The following is a 17,842-nucleotide window of genomic DNA, read 5'->3' as shown; positions in this document are numbered from 1 at the left end:
CAGCCATTCCTTTGTTTCATCTACTGACATTTTCACAAAATAATTTGTAGAGCATTGTTTTTATTTTTTATGGGAACAATAATAGGGATCATGTTGTATGTTCAAATTTTAACTGACGGCATAAAGCTTTAATGCAGCACATGCATTCCATCATAACACTCAATGATTAAGGGCAATTGAAAGCTCTTGAATCATGATGATTACTGTCAGACCCCCTCTATTTTCTGAGTTTTTGATTGGGACTCTCTCACCTCCTTCTGACCATGCTAACATCTCTCACTATCCATTACTTTTGACCAGCTCAACATCTACACGTAAACTGCAACCCAAATCCATCCTGCACTCCCCATGAAAGCCATAAACACCCACAGGTATTTGAGACCATCACTAAAGATTTTCCTTGATTTTTCTTTGATATATGTTCAGATGGTTTCAAGTCCAGAAATCAATCCTCTTTTATATAGGACTATTTTGGATTAAGATAGTCAGCTTTCTTCTGACCCATAGATGACCTCAGATAGTTGGTCTGCACTCCCTGTGCCTGGGGATCTTATGCCCAGTCCTGGAGTCATACTGCTTACAGGTAAATTGATGGGCTTCCATGCACCACCCACCAGTTTGTTCCTTTTGTTAAGAACTCAGAGTCGTCATACTCCAGCAGGCATCTATGACCCACAGAAATAAATTGCAGAAGTTTCATGAGTTCAACTTCCCTACCAGAACTTTATTACCCTTACAGATGTTTCAAAGCTATCATGCTATGTTGTTCCTCTCTGAGTAATACAAAAGACGAAGTAATTATTTTTTTTAATTTTATTTGTGTGTGTGTGTGTGTGTGTGTGTGTGTGTGTGTGTGTGTGTGGCTAGCTCAGCCCACCAGGGGGCTGGGCTGGCTGGCATGTGGTGCTGGGGGATTGAACCACAATCCCGCTGCTTTGCTAAACTTGTTCTAAGTAGGTGCTTTAGACCACTGAGCCATCTCACCAGCCCCAAGACTGAGTAATTATGAACTTAATCACTGAAATAATTCAGCCTGGTAATAATCAAGAGGATAACTACAGGCACAGTTTTTTTATATATAGTTGATAAAATCACATTTAACATCACATCATGCTCTGGAAAGCCCCAGGACGATGCACTATTATGAACAGCCTGAATGAATTATGTAACAAGCACGTATTTCTTAACAGACTGTCCCCTATCCGGGAAATGCATTCCAGTAATGTTACTAATAGCAATCCTCCCACCACTGCCACTCTGCGAGCCTAACTGAAGACAGATGTAACTAGAGTGTGCCTCCTCCTTTTTGTATGTGAGTTTCATGATCTCAAGTATAACATAGGTTCCTGATGACCGTTGTGACATTAGGGTGTTGAGTATGAAAATTGTAATATTTGAGCTTCTTTCATTTGTTCAGATTTCGATGAAAAAAAGTTAAGTCCTAGCTGAGTTCTAACTTGGTATGATCACTAAAGATAGAAACTGCAGTTTCGCTTTTAGAGGAAATGGAAAGTTAAGAGCATAGATGGGAGGAGCTTCACACTGAGTCCCTTTTTTCCTATAGTGTGATCCGAACACGCAGCACTCCTGAAATTACTGGATGACTCTGACCCGAAATACGTTTCTTTATTACCTTTAGAAATAGTTTATTTTCTTAGCATTTCAGAAGATTACATCTTGTCATTCAGTTTCCTGGACTTTTACTAAGTTACTTTTCTTTTTAAGCCTAAAAACCACTACTTCCTGCATTGCTACAAATCTTCCGGCACTGCTACAAATACAAGTCTCCTGCTGAAGCGATTGCTAAGAAGGTAAGATTTACAAGTGGTTTGGTAGAGAATATCCAGATTTCTCCTAAAAGGCCACAGAACAAGGAATGGAAATCAGTGTCAGTAATTCTGGGTACAGGGGGAGGTGAGTAGAGTTGGAATCATGTGTATTTATATCAGATGCGGAAGCTTGCATTTCATCTTTCACTTTAAGAACTAATGGACATGTTTGTTCCTCCATATTTGAGCCCAAAGCAATAAATTTTAATGATTGTGGATCATGAAATAAATTTGTGAGACTTGGAAAAGTCGGTATTTGGAAGAGAAGTTTTGTTTTATTTGATGGAAAATTCATAGAATTTATAATAGAACAATATTATAAGAATTATAATACAGTGACATAAGTCACATGAAAGCATCATGAAATAATATTAAATAAATGCACATAGGGACATAAACTTTATTAAATGCTAGTATTGTCAGGAATCATGAGGACCAATGGGCACATATGGTAAAAAACATTTTCAGATTCAGTCCTTCAAATAATTTCTGTCTTAATATTTAGAAAAGTGTATTTCACTTTTCATTTAACCCCTTTCTAAATCAAGTAGCAAAGGCAATACTTCAGTCACATTAGATATGTTCTACAATTCTTGTATTTATTTATTTATTTATTTATTTATTTATTTATTTATTTGGCTGGCTCAGGATGCCTTCAGGGCAGGTTTGGTAAGGCATGAGGATCTGGGTACAATTCTTAAAGTTGAATAATTTTACTCCCTGAGTCCCAAGAAATACTGAGGGGGGGAAGCCAATTAGAAACATTTCTACTACCTACTTTTAATTTTTTAAATGTCCTCTACAGCCTATCAAGATATTTCATGTCTACTTGAATAGAAAGTGAAATTGTAAATGATTTCAGAATTCTTTCATGAATGATAAAATCTGTGAATGGATTATATTTCTCACATTTTCTATGTCTTTACAATTATTTTTTTTTGAAGGACAAACAGAAGGATTTTATTGAGTGACTGTATTTCTTCAGCAGTTGATACAAAAAAGCAGAAATGTGGATGGGTGACTGGATACTTTTCTTACCCTTATCTCTCATCTGGCTAATATGCCACTTTTTTTTTTTTTGCGGTACTGTGGATTGAACTCAGGGCCTTGCCCTTGCCAGACAAGTACTTATTCTACTGAGCTATTTCTCTGGCCCTGATATACCATTTTTGAGTTCAGGCATTTTAAAGTTAGTTTAGACTTTCAGAGAGAAAAATCAGATTTATTCTCAAACACTACAAATACTTTGTAAGTAGCCTATTAATTACGGTAGTGATGAGAGACAAGCACAGTTTAGTGAGTTGTCAGCCGAAGTACCGTTTTGTTTTGTTTTGTTTTTTCATGAAACACCACTTTTACTGGTTCCGAGTGCAAGCCACAAGTAATTTTCTGGCCCCTCCCCCATCCTGAAGTCGCTCTTTCTTCTCTCTTCTTCATCATTCTTCTTCAATCCACACTTGCAAATACACGAAGAGGAGTAGCTCTGCCCCTCCAAATATCAGCAGACAGGAAGACCTGCGTGGGGTTCATGCCCATGTCAGATGGCTGCGTTTCTCCCCATTTCCCACATGATCTGTTTTTCCTCTTTCTTGTTCGCTAGGACCCCTTCCATAAAGGTCACCTCGCGGGCTGGCTGCGGCGCCGCGCTGGGCCAGCAGGTGCCGCTGTCACAGGCGCGGCCTCCGCGGAACTTCCCGCAGCCCTGGGCGCGCTGCGCGGACTCAGCGCCTGGCTGCGGGGGCGGCCGCTCCACCCGCCTCCCCACCGCGCGCTGCAGCCCAGCTGCGCCCCAGCGCCACCACCGCGGTTTTACAATGCTTTTTACTTCCCTCATTTAGTAATTGACAGAGATACTGCAATACCTACCATAAAATGATGGGGTTTTTTCCTTGTCTTTCTTTCAAATTCATACATGCATATATATTCACTCCCGTTCACCTTACTCTCTTCTCTATATGTGGCCGGATACTACATAAGATGCTATATAAAGAGAGAAATACAATCAATATTATTGCTTGCAATACTGTCGACTACAACATAATATGAAGTAGGATCCTCTTATTAAAGAAACTCATAATTAAGGCTGATGTGTCTTCTTAGCAGTTGAAATTTTCCTCATTATATGATATCTGGCAAACTTTTTGAACTCATCTCAATGCCTTTTATCTGTACTGTGCAATTCTGCTGGTCTATGTAAAGGAGCAGACAACACTTAAATTTGTTTTGTCTACTTTTTAAATTTTGTACATTTTCTCTTAATTTCTTATATATTTCCTTCTTTTTTTTTCTTTCTTCTTCCAATTATATCTGGTAACATGAATAACTGGTTGGAAGATAACACTATTTATTACAAGAAATACTGTATAATTCATATTACTCTGTTAAATGAAATTCTGTATCTCATGTAATTTTTTCTGTCTTAATTCTAATTTGCACTCTCTTTAAAAAAATATAAAAAAATACACGTACATTAATATAGATGACTTTCTTTTGCTTTGTCTTTCTAAAGTTTATGTGTGTATCTTATCTTTAAGACAAATATGTTATTGATATTTCCTGTTTTTCTTCTTTCTTTTTTCAACCCCATCCCTTTTCTTCTTTCATCAGAGTATGTTTTTAAAGCATCCATATCCCTAGTCAAGTTTGTTTTCATTTGACTTAATTTTGGCCAGCAGGATTCTCAGCTTTGCTTATTATTTTCTTCAATATCATTTCCTATCAGTGTCCCTCTACATGTCTTTCCCTTTCAAAAACACCAAATCTTTTATTAACAGAAAATACATTTTTATGCTTCACTGTTTAAATAGCATATTTATATTGTTTTAAATTTTCACTCAATTTTTTTCACATATGACAGTTGAGAGCACCTTCTCTACACATATAGGAGTAAATATATTTTGATATTTAGAACTTGGATTTTGCAGAAGGCACTCAATACTCTAATTACTGTACTACTAGCAATTCCATATGGATCTGAGTCACTATGCCACAACCAAAATCAATAGTAATTAAATAGTAAAATATGTGAATTTTCTCCCTTTAATGAAACGAACAAGGATGATTCACAGTCTTATATCATCTGACTTCCGGTGATATTTCCCAACTATACTTTGTTGTCGCCGTTACCAAAAAAGTACTTTTCTATTATGAAAACATTTTGCTTTTGCAAAAGAAAAGGGATTTAGGGTGCATATTATATAAAAATTAAACCTCTTGCTGTAATTTATTTTAATGTTGAGAAAAAAAGTTCAGCATTATTTTTGAATATCTGTATGTGATCCACTCTATTTCTCATGGCTTATGAAATATCATTTTCTGAATTTAATACTCTTCAATTTCACTGACTATAAAGTGTCTTTGTATGGATTTACCCCTCATTCTAAGGGCATTTTAAATCTGAGGATTTTCTTTTTCCTTAAAAAGGAAACAAATGACAACCTCAAAAATTTTAATATTTCAGTGGCACAAAACACAGACAAACACATCATACCTAAACTGAAAGAATTTGTAAATTTATCAAAACACTGAAATCCGTACCATTCACTGCATGTCATGAAGAAAGCATGTGGGTGCTAAAGAGGCCCAGAGGTACATCATTCAATCCATTTGGGAACTCTGAAAACTTCTAAAAGATAAAACCTCAGTTGAGTCTTCACAGTACAGTGGGAGGAAATAAGAGGAGGAAATGTTGGGATGTTTTTTACAAGAAAAGTAAAGGAAATTAGAAAGGTCATAACCTAGGAATTACACAAGGTTTGTATACATTTCTAAAGAATCTAATATAAGGAGTACAAAAAGTAGGAAATTAAAAGAGACAAATAATTTAAGCAGACCCACTACAATATTTTATAGAAGAAGGAGGGCTTTTGTTGTTTTTATTTTTATAAGCAATAGGATAAGTGATTAAAAAAAAAAAAAAAGATTTCAGCAAGACTGGTCCAGAGCCTATTGTCTTAAAATGAACTCTATTAAAAAAGAATTAAGAAAACAAATCATGCAAAACTTAAAGTAGATCCAGCCCAAAAATTCTTTGATCATGCACTAGGACACATGTGACTTTCAACATGTGACAGAGATAGGGGTACAGAGGACATGATCAAACAACACTACAGGACACACAGTGCTAATGAGAGCTAGTGAACAAAGAGCCAAAGGACAGAAGCATGGATGCCGGAAGAGTTAGGGGCCAATAGACCTATACCAAGGATAGGCTCTAGCCAGGAAAACATAAAAATAGGAGGCAGAGACTTTGATCCTGCATAATTAGAACTCTAAGCACTGTATGATCTGCCTATCCCCCAACTTTCTTCCCACACAACCATCCATATCATCATCAAGGAGGATCTCCTTAAGGATGTGCAGTGGAGCTGTTCTGCATGCATTTTCTTTCTTTTTTAAAATAATTTTATTGAGAAACAAATAGCAATGAGAGAGTTTCAAAACCGCTTACTAGCAGTTTCAATAATTAATACGTTGCATATCGTTGTTTTAGTGATTATTCATTGTACAAGATGTAGACATGATATCCTGTCCATAAACATTTTTTATAGTGAAGCAAGTGGTAATTATGACCCCTTTTGATGCACACATGCTTTTGACTTGTGGCAACACTCAGATAAAAGTCATGCACATAGCCCTTGTAAATTGTAAATTGCCTGTGTACATGAGAAAATGAAACATTGTATACCAAATTTCTTTTGTAGGTTCACCTATCATTTGAAAGATGGAAAATAAGTTCAAGAGAATTGTTCTCCTGAAAGGTTTATATCCTATCAGTGACTTTCATTTTAGAACAGTAAAGTCTTTAATGGCCAAAGATTTAAACCTGAAAGGAACCAAGCATGAAGAATACGACAAAGTTAAATTTGCTGACCTGATGGCAGAAAAGTTCAAAAGTGATGCAGGACTGGGAAAACTGATAACAATTTTCAAAGACATACCAGATCTTGAAGGCACTGCTGACATTCTGAGAAAAGAGAAGGCAAAAGGTAATGATGTGTATGCTCATGACATTCACTAGAACCCCAACTTGGTCATGGCATCCCTCCCCCAGCGTATTCCTCAGTTCCTATGACAATGTTGTGGTGAAGATGCCAAAACCTTGGCAATCTAGAAAACTCCTCTACTATAGAAAGTTCTAATATACTGGAAGGAGAGGATTTCAGGGAGGTCAAAAAGGAAATAACAAAGGGCTTGGAGAGATGTCTCAGTAGAATAAGCGCTTCCCTGGCAAGTGCAAGGGCCTGAGTTCAATCCCCGGTTCCACCAAAAATAAATGGAAATGAAAACAAAGTAGAATGAATTCTTGACAATTCTATGGCTTCTCCTGCAATGGAAAAAGTATAAAATATCAAAATAAATTTTGGGAAAAAATTATGCATTTAAATATATAGATCAATTAATATAATTTCTCTTTTAGGATATTTATTTCATCATTAAAATCTTCTCTGGCAGGAGATATGAGGTAGTACTTAAATAAAAACCCCTGTGAAGAACTTTTCTCATACATAATTACTTGGTTTACCAAAAATACGTAAGATTTATAAGCCCAGTAGCATCATTTAGTCACAGCATATTTAAGAATAAAGTTTAGTAAGATTTTTTATAGATGATGACCTAATCTGAATATCATGAATACTTCTGATTCCTAAAAAGGAGACCAGAGACTAGGGAGATAGCTCAGTGGTCCAAGCACCTGCCTGGCAAGCACAAGGACCCAAGTTTGATCCCCATTACCACATGCTGTGCTGGCCCCAGAACCCCGAGTATGCAATGCCAGCCCGCAAAACCAGGCACTGGGAAGGCTGAGACGGGAGAATCACTATAAGTCTGAATTGTGCAACAAGACTCTGTACCAAATAAATAAATTAATGAATGATTTTTAAACTGTTTTTTTAAAAAGTAGACTATATGACAAGGTATATCTGCTGCAGAAAACTGCAGGTTGTTCTCATTGCACCTAGGGAAAAAGAGGGAAACACTGAGTCTGTGCTTGTGCCTAGGTTGCCACCATTGTCTGCCTGATAACCAACCAATGAAATAGTAGCAGAGGGGCCTACTTAAATACACAAAAACTGTAAGGACATTGGTCACGTTACTGTGGCCCTCCATGCACTTTATTGTATTTTCTTTTTTTTTTTTTGTATTTTCTTTTATAGTATCTGATAAAAAGAAATGCAAAAGAAAACCAAAAACTACAGAGAAAAGCAACAAGAAGAAGAAATCCAGTACTGTTCAACATGCACTCACCACACCTCAAGATTCGCAATCAGAATCAGTGACGAATTTGCCCTCCTCGAAGGTAGGCTGGCTGAGCTCCAGTGGCAAGGCTGCTCCCATGGCTCCCTTGCAACCTCCCTTTCGGTGAACACTTAGTTATTTCTTTAGTGAAGATGAGGATCAGAGTCAATATCCACAGCTGTTTGTTCATCGTGTGACAGGACCACAGCACTCTGTAACTTTTTAAGTATAAGCCTGTCTGATAGAAATATTACGTGATTATGCCTTGATTAGTTGTGTAGCAAAATAGCAGTCTGTTTAGGGAAATGGCTCACCAAAAGACTATTCAAAGAGACCTAATCCAGACCTGAACTTTCTTTTTCCTTTTCTTTCTTTTTTTTTTTATTTTTTTTTTTTATTTTTTATTTTTTGGCCAGCTCTGTCCACACTGAGGGCGGGGCTAGGGCAGCACATGGTGCTGGGGATTGAACCACAGTCCCCTGCACCTGCCTAAGCTTCCCTATACAGATGCTTTAGACCACTGAGCTATCTCACCAGCCCCTCGACCCAAACTTTCCATACACAAGTCACCTCTTTTCTGTCAGCAGAAAGGGGTAAATGCATAACATGTGCAAAGTGATTATATTCTATGAGGCAATCATATATGCCCGCTGTCCACCTTCTGACCATCTCTTGAGGTGGTCACTGCTTCCTGGTGGTTCCTAGGGTATAATTTTAGCATAATTGCAATCCAATAATCAAAAGTGGATTTTTATGGTATTAAAGATGCTGTACTTCATCTTACATTAAAAACATTATGAGGCTGGTTCATAGCTCCATGGTAGAGTCTCTGCTTTGTAAGTGTGAGGTGCTGTGGATTTGTTTCTCAGCAATGCAAAAAGGAAAAAGGAATCACCAAGAGCTGTAGCTGTTGGCCAGTGGAATGTGCTTAGTGTATGTGAGGCCTCTGGTTCCACTGCTAGCACCAAAAACTAAAATATAAACAACAAAAAAGCAATAATTCCTTTGAACACAAAACCAAGAGAGATTATAGGTATGCTGTTCCAAAAAGAAGAGAACACAAAGGTGGAAAGAATTCACATCTGTATTCATCACCTCTCATCAAACTCTTCCTTTTCTGTGTCCTTTTTGTTCCACTCTCCTATGGATACCTGCAACCTGGGAATATGAAGGATACATCTGAAATCAGCATGCAAGAGAGTGACGGTCCAACACAACCAAAGAAGGTCAGAGTGGAACATAAATCAGTATTCTTTAATGTACTTTTTTTAACTAAAAAGAAAAAAAACAAGCATTGCCTTGCTTTGAGCCAGGCTGTATACTCACTGCCATACCCACTAATAAAACACTTCCCACAGAGAAAGATTCTCAGTTTTTGATATGGCTTTCCAAGTATTGTTGTTGTCATTATGCTCAAGTAGCCATATTTCCACCAGTAATCTCCCCCGAAAAGTTTGAAGAAACGGGATGTTGTTTTATTTCTTTTGATCTTGAAGAGAGTATATTATGAACCACGTTTTTGACGAGCAATACTTACTGAATACATTCACCATGACTATTGACTTCCTGTGAGATTTGCTTCCCTTATAACCTGATGTCAGTGTACATCAGAAAGAGGACCCAGATTCCCGTGTGAAGCCTATGCAACTTTATATGAGCTTTTAGTACATGAACAGTGAAGTTTGGAATCTGGGAAGATTTAGGAGGAGAGTAATAGTCACTGGATATGAGCATATCTTAGTGTTCCAGAAAAAAAAAATCAGAGGGCAAAGATTTAGTAGGAAAAGAAAGAAAAGATATTCTGTGTATGACTTTGAAACTCATGATTCAGCAATAAGGGGTAAAATCTCTTCTTTCTTCAGAAAAAGGAAAATCCAACCAAGAAAGCAGACAACTTAAAAAAAACCAAACCACAGCAGGAAACAAGCTTAATGCCAGAAACTCCTGCTTCCACCACAGCTCTGCAGAGCCCTGTCAAGCCTGCACCCAACTACTCGAGCAGCACCTCAGCCCAGGTATTAGCTTTCTGCTCCCTTTCTCTTTTCCTATGTAAAATAACAACAATCATAATGGGAAGCTTCAAAAATCAGCTTATCTAACCATGTTAAAAAAATTATCTTTTTAATATATACTACTCCTTTTACTCTGCTCATTCCACTTTATTATTTTTCTTCTATATTTGTATTGAGAAACAAATAGCAATGAGACAGTTTCAAACTGATTAATAGGACAGTTTCAATAATTAATACATTGTACATTGTTATCTTCTTAGTGATTATCCATAGTATAAGATGCAGACAGGATGTTCTTTGCAAACACTATTAGTACAAATCTTTATTCTCATTGAATTAAGCAAAAGTAGCTGTATATCTATCCTAACTATTCTGCATATACAGATACGAAATGGTCCTTACATTGTGTCTCCCTTTTTTGTTTCCTCTTGTCAGAGATGGGTATTCCATTGGCATCTAATACTATAGGTGTGTGAATTCAGCAAAACAATCCAAGAGTCCAGCAGTCCACAATAGCAGTGGGTTATCTGCAGAAGTTGTTGACCTGAGCCTGTCACAGCTCAGCATATTAATATGGCTTGACCTTATATGTCTTGTTTTCCTACTTTTCTGCTGGATGGTTAAGACCAAGATAAAGCAAGACCTATATAACAAGAAATGTTACTTATGTATGTGATAAAATCAGTCGAGTACCCTCAGGATTTATCCTGTAACCCTATCCCGCAGTTTGCAGATCCTTTGTTAACGTCAGCCGTGTGGATGAGTCACAGCCATTGCTTGACCAATTTGCTCTCTGTGAAAGCCTGAGAGAATGTTTTCTCTCCAGGTGACTCTCCTGAGGCACAGTCTACCTCAGCAACCACATTCTTCTGTGGCCCCATAATCTTGGTCAGAAAATTTGGGACACAACTGAGTTACATAATGTTATAGTATAGGTTCTCATATGTCACACATCTTCACTGAACTTGAAAGGCTAGGGTAAATGTGTTGGCTATCCTTATAGCCCTTCTTTTTCACTAATTTTTGGTCTCCAAACTTAGGTTGTTAACTCTCCAGAAGAGAAGTTTATTATTACCCTACAACATATACAGTTTGGATTAACTTCACTATCTGAATATCAAACATTTAAGTCATAACATGGAACAGGCATTTTCCATCACGAATTGATAGGTTAAACTTTAAGTCCCTACAGAATATGGAGATAAAAATTTTAAAAATCAAAAATGCTTAAAGAATATGAATTTAAAAATTACATATTTTTACACAGAAATTAAGAAATCTAACCATATACACCATTGTAACAGGATAGTCCTGGAATGTTTTATCTTTCTTGTATCTTTTTTTTTCATTTATTACCCATTAAAAAAAAACTTTTACTGGAGAAACAGTATAGTAATAACTGGTATGTCATGACAAGAGGTACATATTTAGAAGACCAGAATGGCAGGCATTCCAAGCATGACCCTTCTATTACACATTGCCATCTTCAGTGCAGTTGCTTGGTTCACAGGTATCAGCATATATAGTCAGAGTGAGAATCTTACCAATTAAATTCTAGTTTCAAAAACCTGATGATATTGCTCAGGATCATTCCTTGCCCATCTTGTGTGTAGAAATGTATGGCGTTGGCGTTGTCCCTGTCCTGTTTCCCAGATTTTCTCCTTGTCCTCTCCTCATTGTCCAATCCTCAAATTCTCACTTTCCTTTTAATTTTATTATAACTTTTCATTTTTATTTCTTCTTTTGAGTTCTCATACTAGAGAGACTATACGATATTTACACATGTCAGTCTGGTTTGTTTCACTTTTGAGTATATCTTCAAGTGGCATCCATTTAAATATAAATGTTTCAACTTCATCATTATTTATAGCTGAATAATACTCCATTGTATAAAAAAGTCCCAATTTTTTCAACCATTCTTCATGTGACAGGCATCTTGGTTGTTTCCAAGATTTGACTATCACAAATTGTGCTGCTATAAACATAGGTACAAATATATCACATCGATGTGATGTTTTCAGTTCCTCCGGGAAAATTCCCAGTAAGGGGATAGCTGGCATCAATGAGCTTTCCAGTCCTAGTTTTTTAAGGAGTCCCCGCACTGATTGCCATAATGGTTGCACCAGTCTACATTCCCTCCAGCAGTGGAGAAGGGTTCACTTCTCACCACAGCCTCTCCAACATTTGTTGTTGGTTGATTTCTTTATGATAGCCATTCTTTCTTGGGTGAGATGATATCTCAATGTTGTTTTAATTTGAATTTCATGGATGGCTAGTGATGTGCAGCATTTTTTCATATATTTACTTGCTTCTTTAATTTCATCCTCTAAATAGTGTGTGTTCATCTCAGATGTCCATTTCTGGATTGGGTCTTGAAACTTACGACCCCTAATGTTTTTTAGTTCTTTATAAATTCTAGAGAACAGACCATTGTCTGAGGGCTTATTAGTTAAGATTAGGTCAAAATTATTGGGTTGTCTTTTTACTTTGATGGTAATTTCTTTTGACGTGCAAAAACTTCTCAATAAGAGGTTTTCCCAGTTGTTAATTTTTTCAAGAATTGTCTGTGCAATTTGATTTTTGTTTATGAACTCTTTGCCTACCCCTATGTCTTCAAGAGTTCCTCCTACTTTCTCTTCCAGGAGATTTTTCATTTCTGTTTTAATGTTTAGATCTTTAATTTATTCTGACTTGAGCTTAGTGCATGGTGATGGACCAGGGTCAAGTTTTAGCTTTCGGCATATAGAGAGCCACTTTTTCCAGTACCATTTCTTGAAGAGGCTGTCTTTCTTCCAGTAAGCATTATTGGCCCCTTTGTCGAAGATCAGGTGACAGAGTGTGTTGCTAGAGGCCTGTGCATCTTCTAATCTATTCCATTGATCCTCAGATCTATTTCATTGCCAATACCATGCTGATTTTAGGGGCTGGGGAGATGGCTCAGTGGAATAAGCTCTTCCCTGGCAAGCACAAGGTCCTGAGTTCAATCCCTGGATCCGACAAAAAAAAAAAGCAGAAAAAAAAATCCAGGTGTGCTGACTTCATTACAGTAACTTTATAGTATAATTTCAAGTTAGGAATTATAATGCCTCCTGCATTGTCTTTGTTGCCCAGGATTGCCTTTGCTATTCTAGGTCTTTCCTGGTTCCAAATAAATTTTAGGAACGATTTCTCTAGGTCTGAGAGGTATGTTCATGGTAGTTTGATAGGGATTGCATTAAATCTGTACAACAATTTTGGGAGTATGACCATCTTCACAATGTTGGTTCTTCCTATTCATGAGCAGGGAATATTTTTCCATTTTCTGAAATCCTCTGCGATCCCTTTTTTCTAGGTACAGTAATTTTCCATGAAAAGATCTTTGACTTCTTTAGTTAGATTAATTCCAATTTATTTTATTTTCCACAGTACTATTGTAAAAGGTATTGTTTCTCTAATTTCCCTCTCAGTGTGTTTGTTGTCTGTGTAGAGGAATGCTATTGACTTTTGAGTATTGACTGTATCCTGCTATGCTACTGAATTTGTGTATCTATTCTAGTAGCTTCTTGGTGGAGTTTTTTGGGTCTTAAAAGTAAAATATCATGTCATCTGCAAATAATGATAATTTAACTTCTTCTTTACCTACTCTTATTCCTTTTATTTCTCCCTCTTGTCTAATGGCTCTAGCTAATGATTCCCTACCTATATTGAATAGGAGGAGTGATAGAGGTTATCCTTTTCTTGTACCAGATCTGAGAGTAAAAGATTTCACTTTATTTTCCATTTAGAATTAAATTAGCTATTGGGTTGTTATAGATGGCATTAATCAAAGTGAAGTAAAGTCCCTCTATTCCAATTTTTCTGTAGGACTTTGAACAGAAATGAGTGTTACACTTTGTCAAAAGCCCTTTCTGCATCAATTGAGATGATCATGTGATTTTTACATTTTGCTCTATTGATATAGTGTATAACATTTATAGATTTTTTAATATTGAACCATCCTTGCATTCCTGGGATAAATTTTACCTGGTCATGGTGTATGATCTTCTTGATGACTTGCTGTATTCTATTTGCTAGCATTTTACTGAAGATTTTTGCATCTCTGTTCATGAGGGAGATTGGCCTGTAGTTCTCTTTTTTAGTTGTGTCTTTCCCTGGTTTTGTTATCAGTATAATGCTTGCCTCAAGGAATGATTTTGGGAGAAGTGCTTCCTTTTCAATTTCATGGAAGAGTTTGAGGAGTGTAGGGATCCTATCTTCTGTAAATTTCTTGTAGAATTCAGCTGTGAATCCATCAGGACCTATACTTTTCTTTTCATTACATTTCATATTTCATTAGCTATTATTGGGTTATTAAGAGTTGTGGTATCTTCTTGATTCAGCTGTGGTAATTTGTACCTTTCTAAGAATCTGTCAATTTCATCTGTGTCTTCTCTCCTGTGAGTGTAAAGATTCTCAAAGTAACTATTATTTATCTTCTGAATTTCCCCTGGGTCTGTGGTGATTACCACCTTTTCATTCCTTATTGCTTCTATTTGATTTTTTTCTTTCCTCTTTTTGATGAGGTTTGCTAAGTGCTTATCATCTTTATTTAGTCTTTCAAATAACTGGCTTTTTGATTCGTTAATTCTTTGAACTGGTTTCTTCATCTCAATTGAATTAATTTCTGCTCTAATCTTAATGATTTCTTCCCATCATTGGGCTGTGAGTTTCATTTGCTCTTCCTTTTCTACATGTCGGAGGTGCAGCATTAGGGTGCTTATTTGTTCCCATTCTGTTTTCTCAATGTGTGAGTTCACAACTATGAATTTCCCTCTGAGAACTGCTTTCATCGCATCCCATAAATTCTGATAAATTGTATTTGAATTTTCATTGAATTGTAGATATTGTTGAATTTCTTGTTTAGTTTCATCTGTGACCCACTGATTGCTGAGTAGAGTGTTGATTAATTTCCATACACTTAGGTGTTTTTTTCTTTTTTCTTTTGTCGTTTAATTTCAGTTTCATTGCACTGTGTTCAGATAATATGTATGGGATAATTTCTAGTTTTTTGCATATATTTAAGCATGACCTATGGACCAGTATGTAGTCTATTTTAGAAAATGGCCCATGTGAAGCTGAAAAAAATATGTATTCAGCTGTGTGGTTGGATGAAACACTCTGTATATGTCCACCATATCCATTAGTTCCAAGCTCTTGTTTAGTTCTGCTACTTCTTTGCTAATTTTTTGGCTGGTTGACCTATCTTTTTGGAAGAAGGGGGTGTTAAGGTCTCCTGTTAAGATTGTGGTATTGGATATTAGATTTTTCATATCCATTAAGATTTGTCTTATATGTTTCAGTGTTCCCATGTTTAGTGCATAAATATTTACGATTGTTGCTTCTTCCTCTTAAATTTTTTTCCCTGACCAGTTTATAATGGCCTTCTTTATTTCATTTGATCATTCTTGGTTTGAAGCTGAGAATGTCTGAAAACAGGATTGCTGCCCCTGCTTTTTTCTGAGGTGCTGGGGCATGTAGTTATGTTTTCCATCCTTTGATTTTCAGCCTATGAATTTCTTTATGAGTTAAGTGTGTTTCTTGTATACAGTATATTGTTGGATTTTGTTTCCTAATCCAATGTGCCAGCTTATTTCTCTTAATTGGAGAATTGAGTCCATTTACATTGATGGTTATAATTGAGATGTGTTGACTTATGGTTGACATGTTATTTACCTGCTGTTATTTACTTCTTTTTGTCCTGTGTTTGATTGTTTGCCCTATTTAGTGGGTTCCTTCTGTTCTTGTTGGTGGAGATCTGTTAATTTTGGACCCCCTCTAGAACATCTTTCATTAGTCTGTGTAGAGTTGGCTTTATTATCATGAAATTATTTAGTTCTTCTTTCAAATGGAAGTATTTCACTTCTCCATCAAACTTGAAAGAGAATTTTGCAAGGTATAGTAGTCTGAGCTGGAATTTGTTTGCATAGAGAAACTAAAGTATTCTGCTTCATGCTCTTCTTGCCTTCATGGTTTGTAAAGAGAAGTCAACCATAATTCTGATGGGTTTTCCTTTTAATATGATCTGCTTCTTTTCTCTAGCGATTTTCAGTATATTATTCTTGGCTGGATTTCTGGGATCTTGACTATTATATGTCTCGGTGTTTTTAATTGAGTTGAAGTTATTTGGCGTTCAGTATGTTTCAGTTACCTGAATGTCAGATTGTTTCCTCATATTTGGGAAGTTTTCTGCTATTATTTCTGCCCATATTATTTTTATATCATTTGTATTGACTCCATCTTTCTCATTGATGCCTATTAGTCTCACGTTGTTCATCTTTGCATTGTCTTGCAGGTGATGGATTATTATTTCCTGCATCCTAGTTGTTTTTAAGAGATCCTTTCTTACCTTTTCACTAGCTGCACCAGCATCTTCAAGATCTGAAACTCTGTCTTCACTTTCACTCAAATGGTTTTACAGGCTTCTGATTGTGATTTTAATTTCCTCTATATCTCTTTGACTCTGCTTCATGCAATCTGTTTTTTCCTGTATTGCTCATTCAAGGAATCCATCATTTTTCTAATCTCTTCTATTTTTTTATGAATGTCTTCTTTAGAAACAGTTATTCTTTTACTGCAAAGTTTTTCAGATTGGGTTTCCTCCATATGTTTCTGTATTTGATTCTTTACTTCAGATGCTATGAGTTTGGAAATTTTTTTATTTCAGATATTGATCCTGCTGAGTTCCTCTATACCTTTCTGCTGTTATTTCTTTACTTCCAACGCTGTTAATTCATACATTTCATCTGAGCTAGTGTCCTCTGTACTTGTACTGGGTGGGATCAAGGCCTGAGATTGCATTTTGCTCCTTCTCTTTGTCATTTTGTATACCACTGACCTCTGACCTTTGGTGTAGAGCTTTTGTGCTGTTATAACCTTAGTACCTACTGATACTCGGGTGCAGATCTATTAAGTCTGAGTTTATCCAGTTTTGCCTGTTGTGTTCAGCACCTTCCTGCTACAGTCCTTGGAAGTGAACATCTTGTGCCCCTCTGGCACTGCAGTGAACCTGTGGTGCCCCTCTGTTGTGCCCCTGGCCCTGGAGGCTCAGTGGAGCACAGAATCTCTCCCATACACTAGCCAGGCCTGGGCTTGGGCTGGATCTGGAAGTCCCAAGAGCATCACAGAAGTTCTCACTCACTTGGCAGACATGGGGGCTGGGGCTCTGGAAGAGTGGACAGGTCCCAAGGGTGCAGTAGAGGGTGTCACTCATGCAGCATGCCTGTGTTTTGGTCCGGAGAGGTCCCACGGGTGCAGGGAAGCCTAAAGCTCTCCCACACACTTGCCATAACTGAGCTGCACTGGATCTACAACATTTATCTTAACATAATAATTCATCAAGTATATATTTAAGACAATGTTGGATTTAAACTCCATTATCCAATTTCATAGTACACTTTTATAAGATTTTAAGAGTATTTTTCCTTGTGTTGAGTAGAAAGAGAAGGCCCAAGTAAGTAGATGAGTTGAGATGAACACGAATGTGTTCATTTCTCCAATTTCACTTCTCCCCTCTTACCTTTGCTCACTGACCATGTTGCAGGCTCCTTTCCAGTCTTCTCTGCTGGCTCCAAGTTCGATATGGCGTCGTGTGTCCTCTGTGCTTGGGAAGCTTTTCCCACTGCTCACTGCTCACTCACACACCTTCATGATTCAGGCAGAAGCATGCATCTATTCTGAGGAACTCCTCATTTTTCCACTTCCCAACATACACTTCATACCCAGTGATTGCTTTCATGGATTCTT

At 36.9% G+C, this 17,842-nt stretch overlaps 1 protein-coding gene across 1 annotated transcript in view; it reads left to right on the top strand.

Annotated features, from left to right (window-relative positions):
• Positions 1–1,556: 1,556 nt before the first annotated feature.
• LOC101566212 (pyrin and HIN domain-containing protein 1-like) overlaps positions 1,557–17,842 on the top strand; it is a 32,533-nt gene continuing 16,247 nt past the window's right edge. The window contains exons 1-5 of the mRNA XM_023699800.1: positions 1,557–1,811; positions 6,533–6,817; positions 7,988–8,130; positions 9,242–9,295; positions 9,932–10,084. Of these exons, the coding sequence (XP_023555568.1) occupies positions 6,553–6,817; positions 7,988–8,130; positions 9,242–9,295; positions 9,932–10,084 (615 nt within the window). The 5' untranslated portion in view covers positions 1,557–1,811; positions 6,533–6,552. The remainder of the gene's footprint in view (positions 1,812–6,532; positions 6,818–7,987; positions 8,131–9,241; positions 9,296–9,931; positions 10,085–17,842) is intronic.

Source organism: Octodon degus, unplaced genomic scaffold (genome assembly GCF_000260255.1).
Source record: "Octodon degus isolate 3935 unplaced genomic scaffold, OctDeg1.0 scaffold00116, whole genome shotgun sequence".
Lineage (NCBI taxonomy): Eukaryota > Metazoa > Chordata > Mammalia > Rodentia > Octodontidae > Octodon > Octodon degus.
This window is presented reverse-complemented; position numbering and strand designations above follow the sequence as displayed.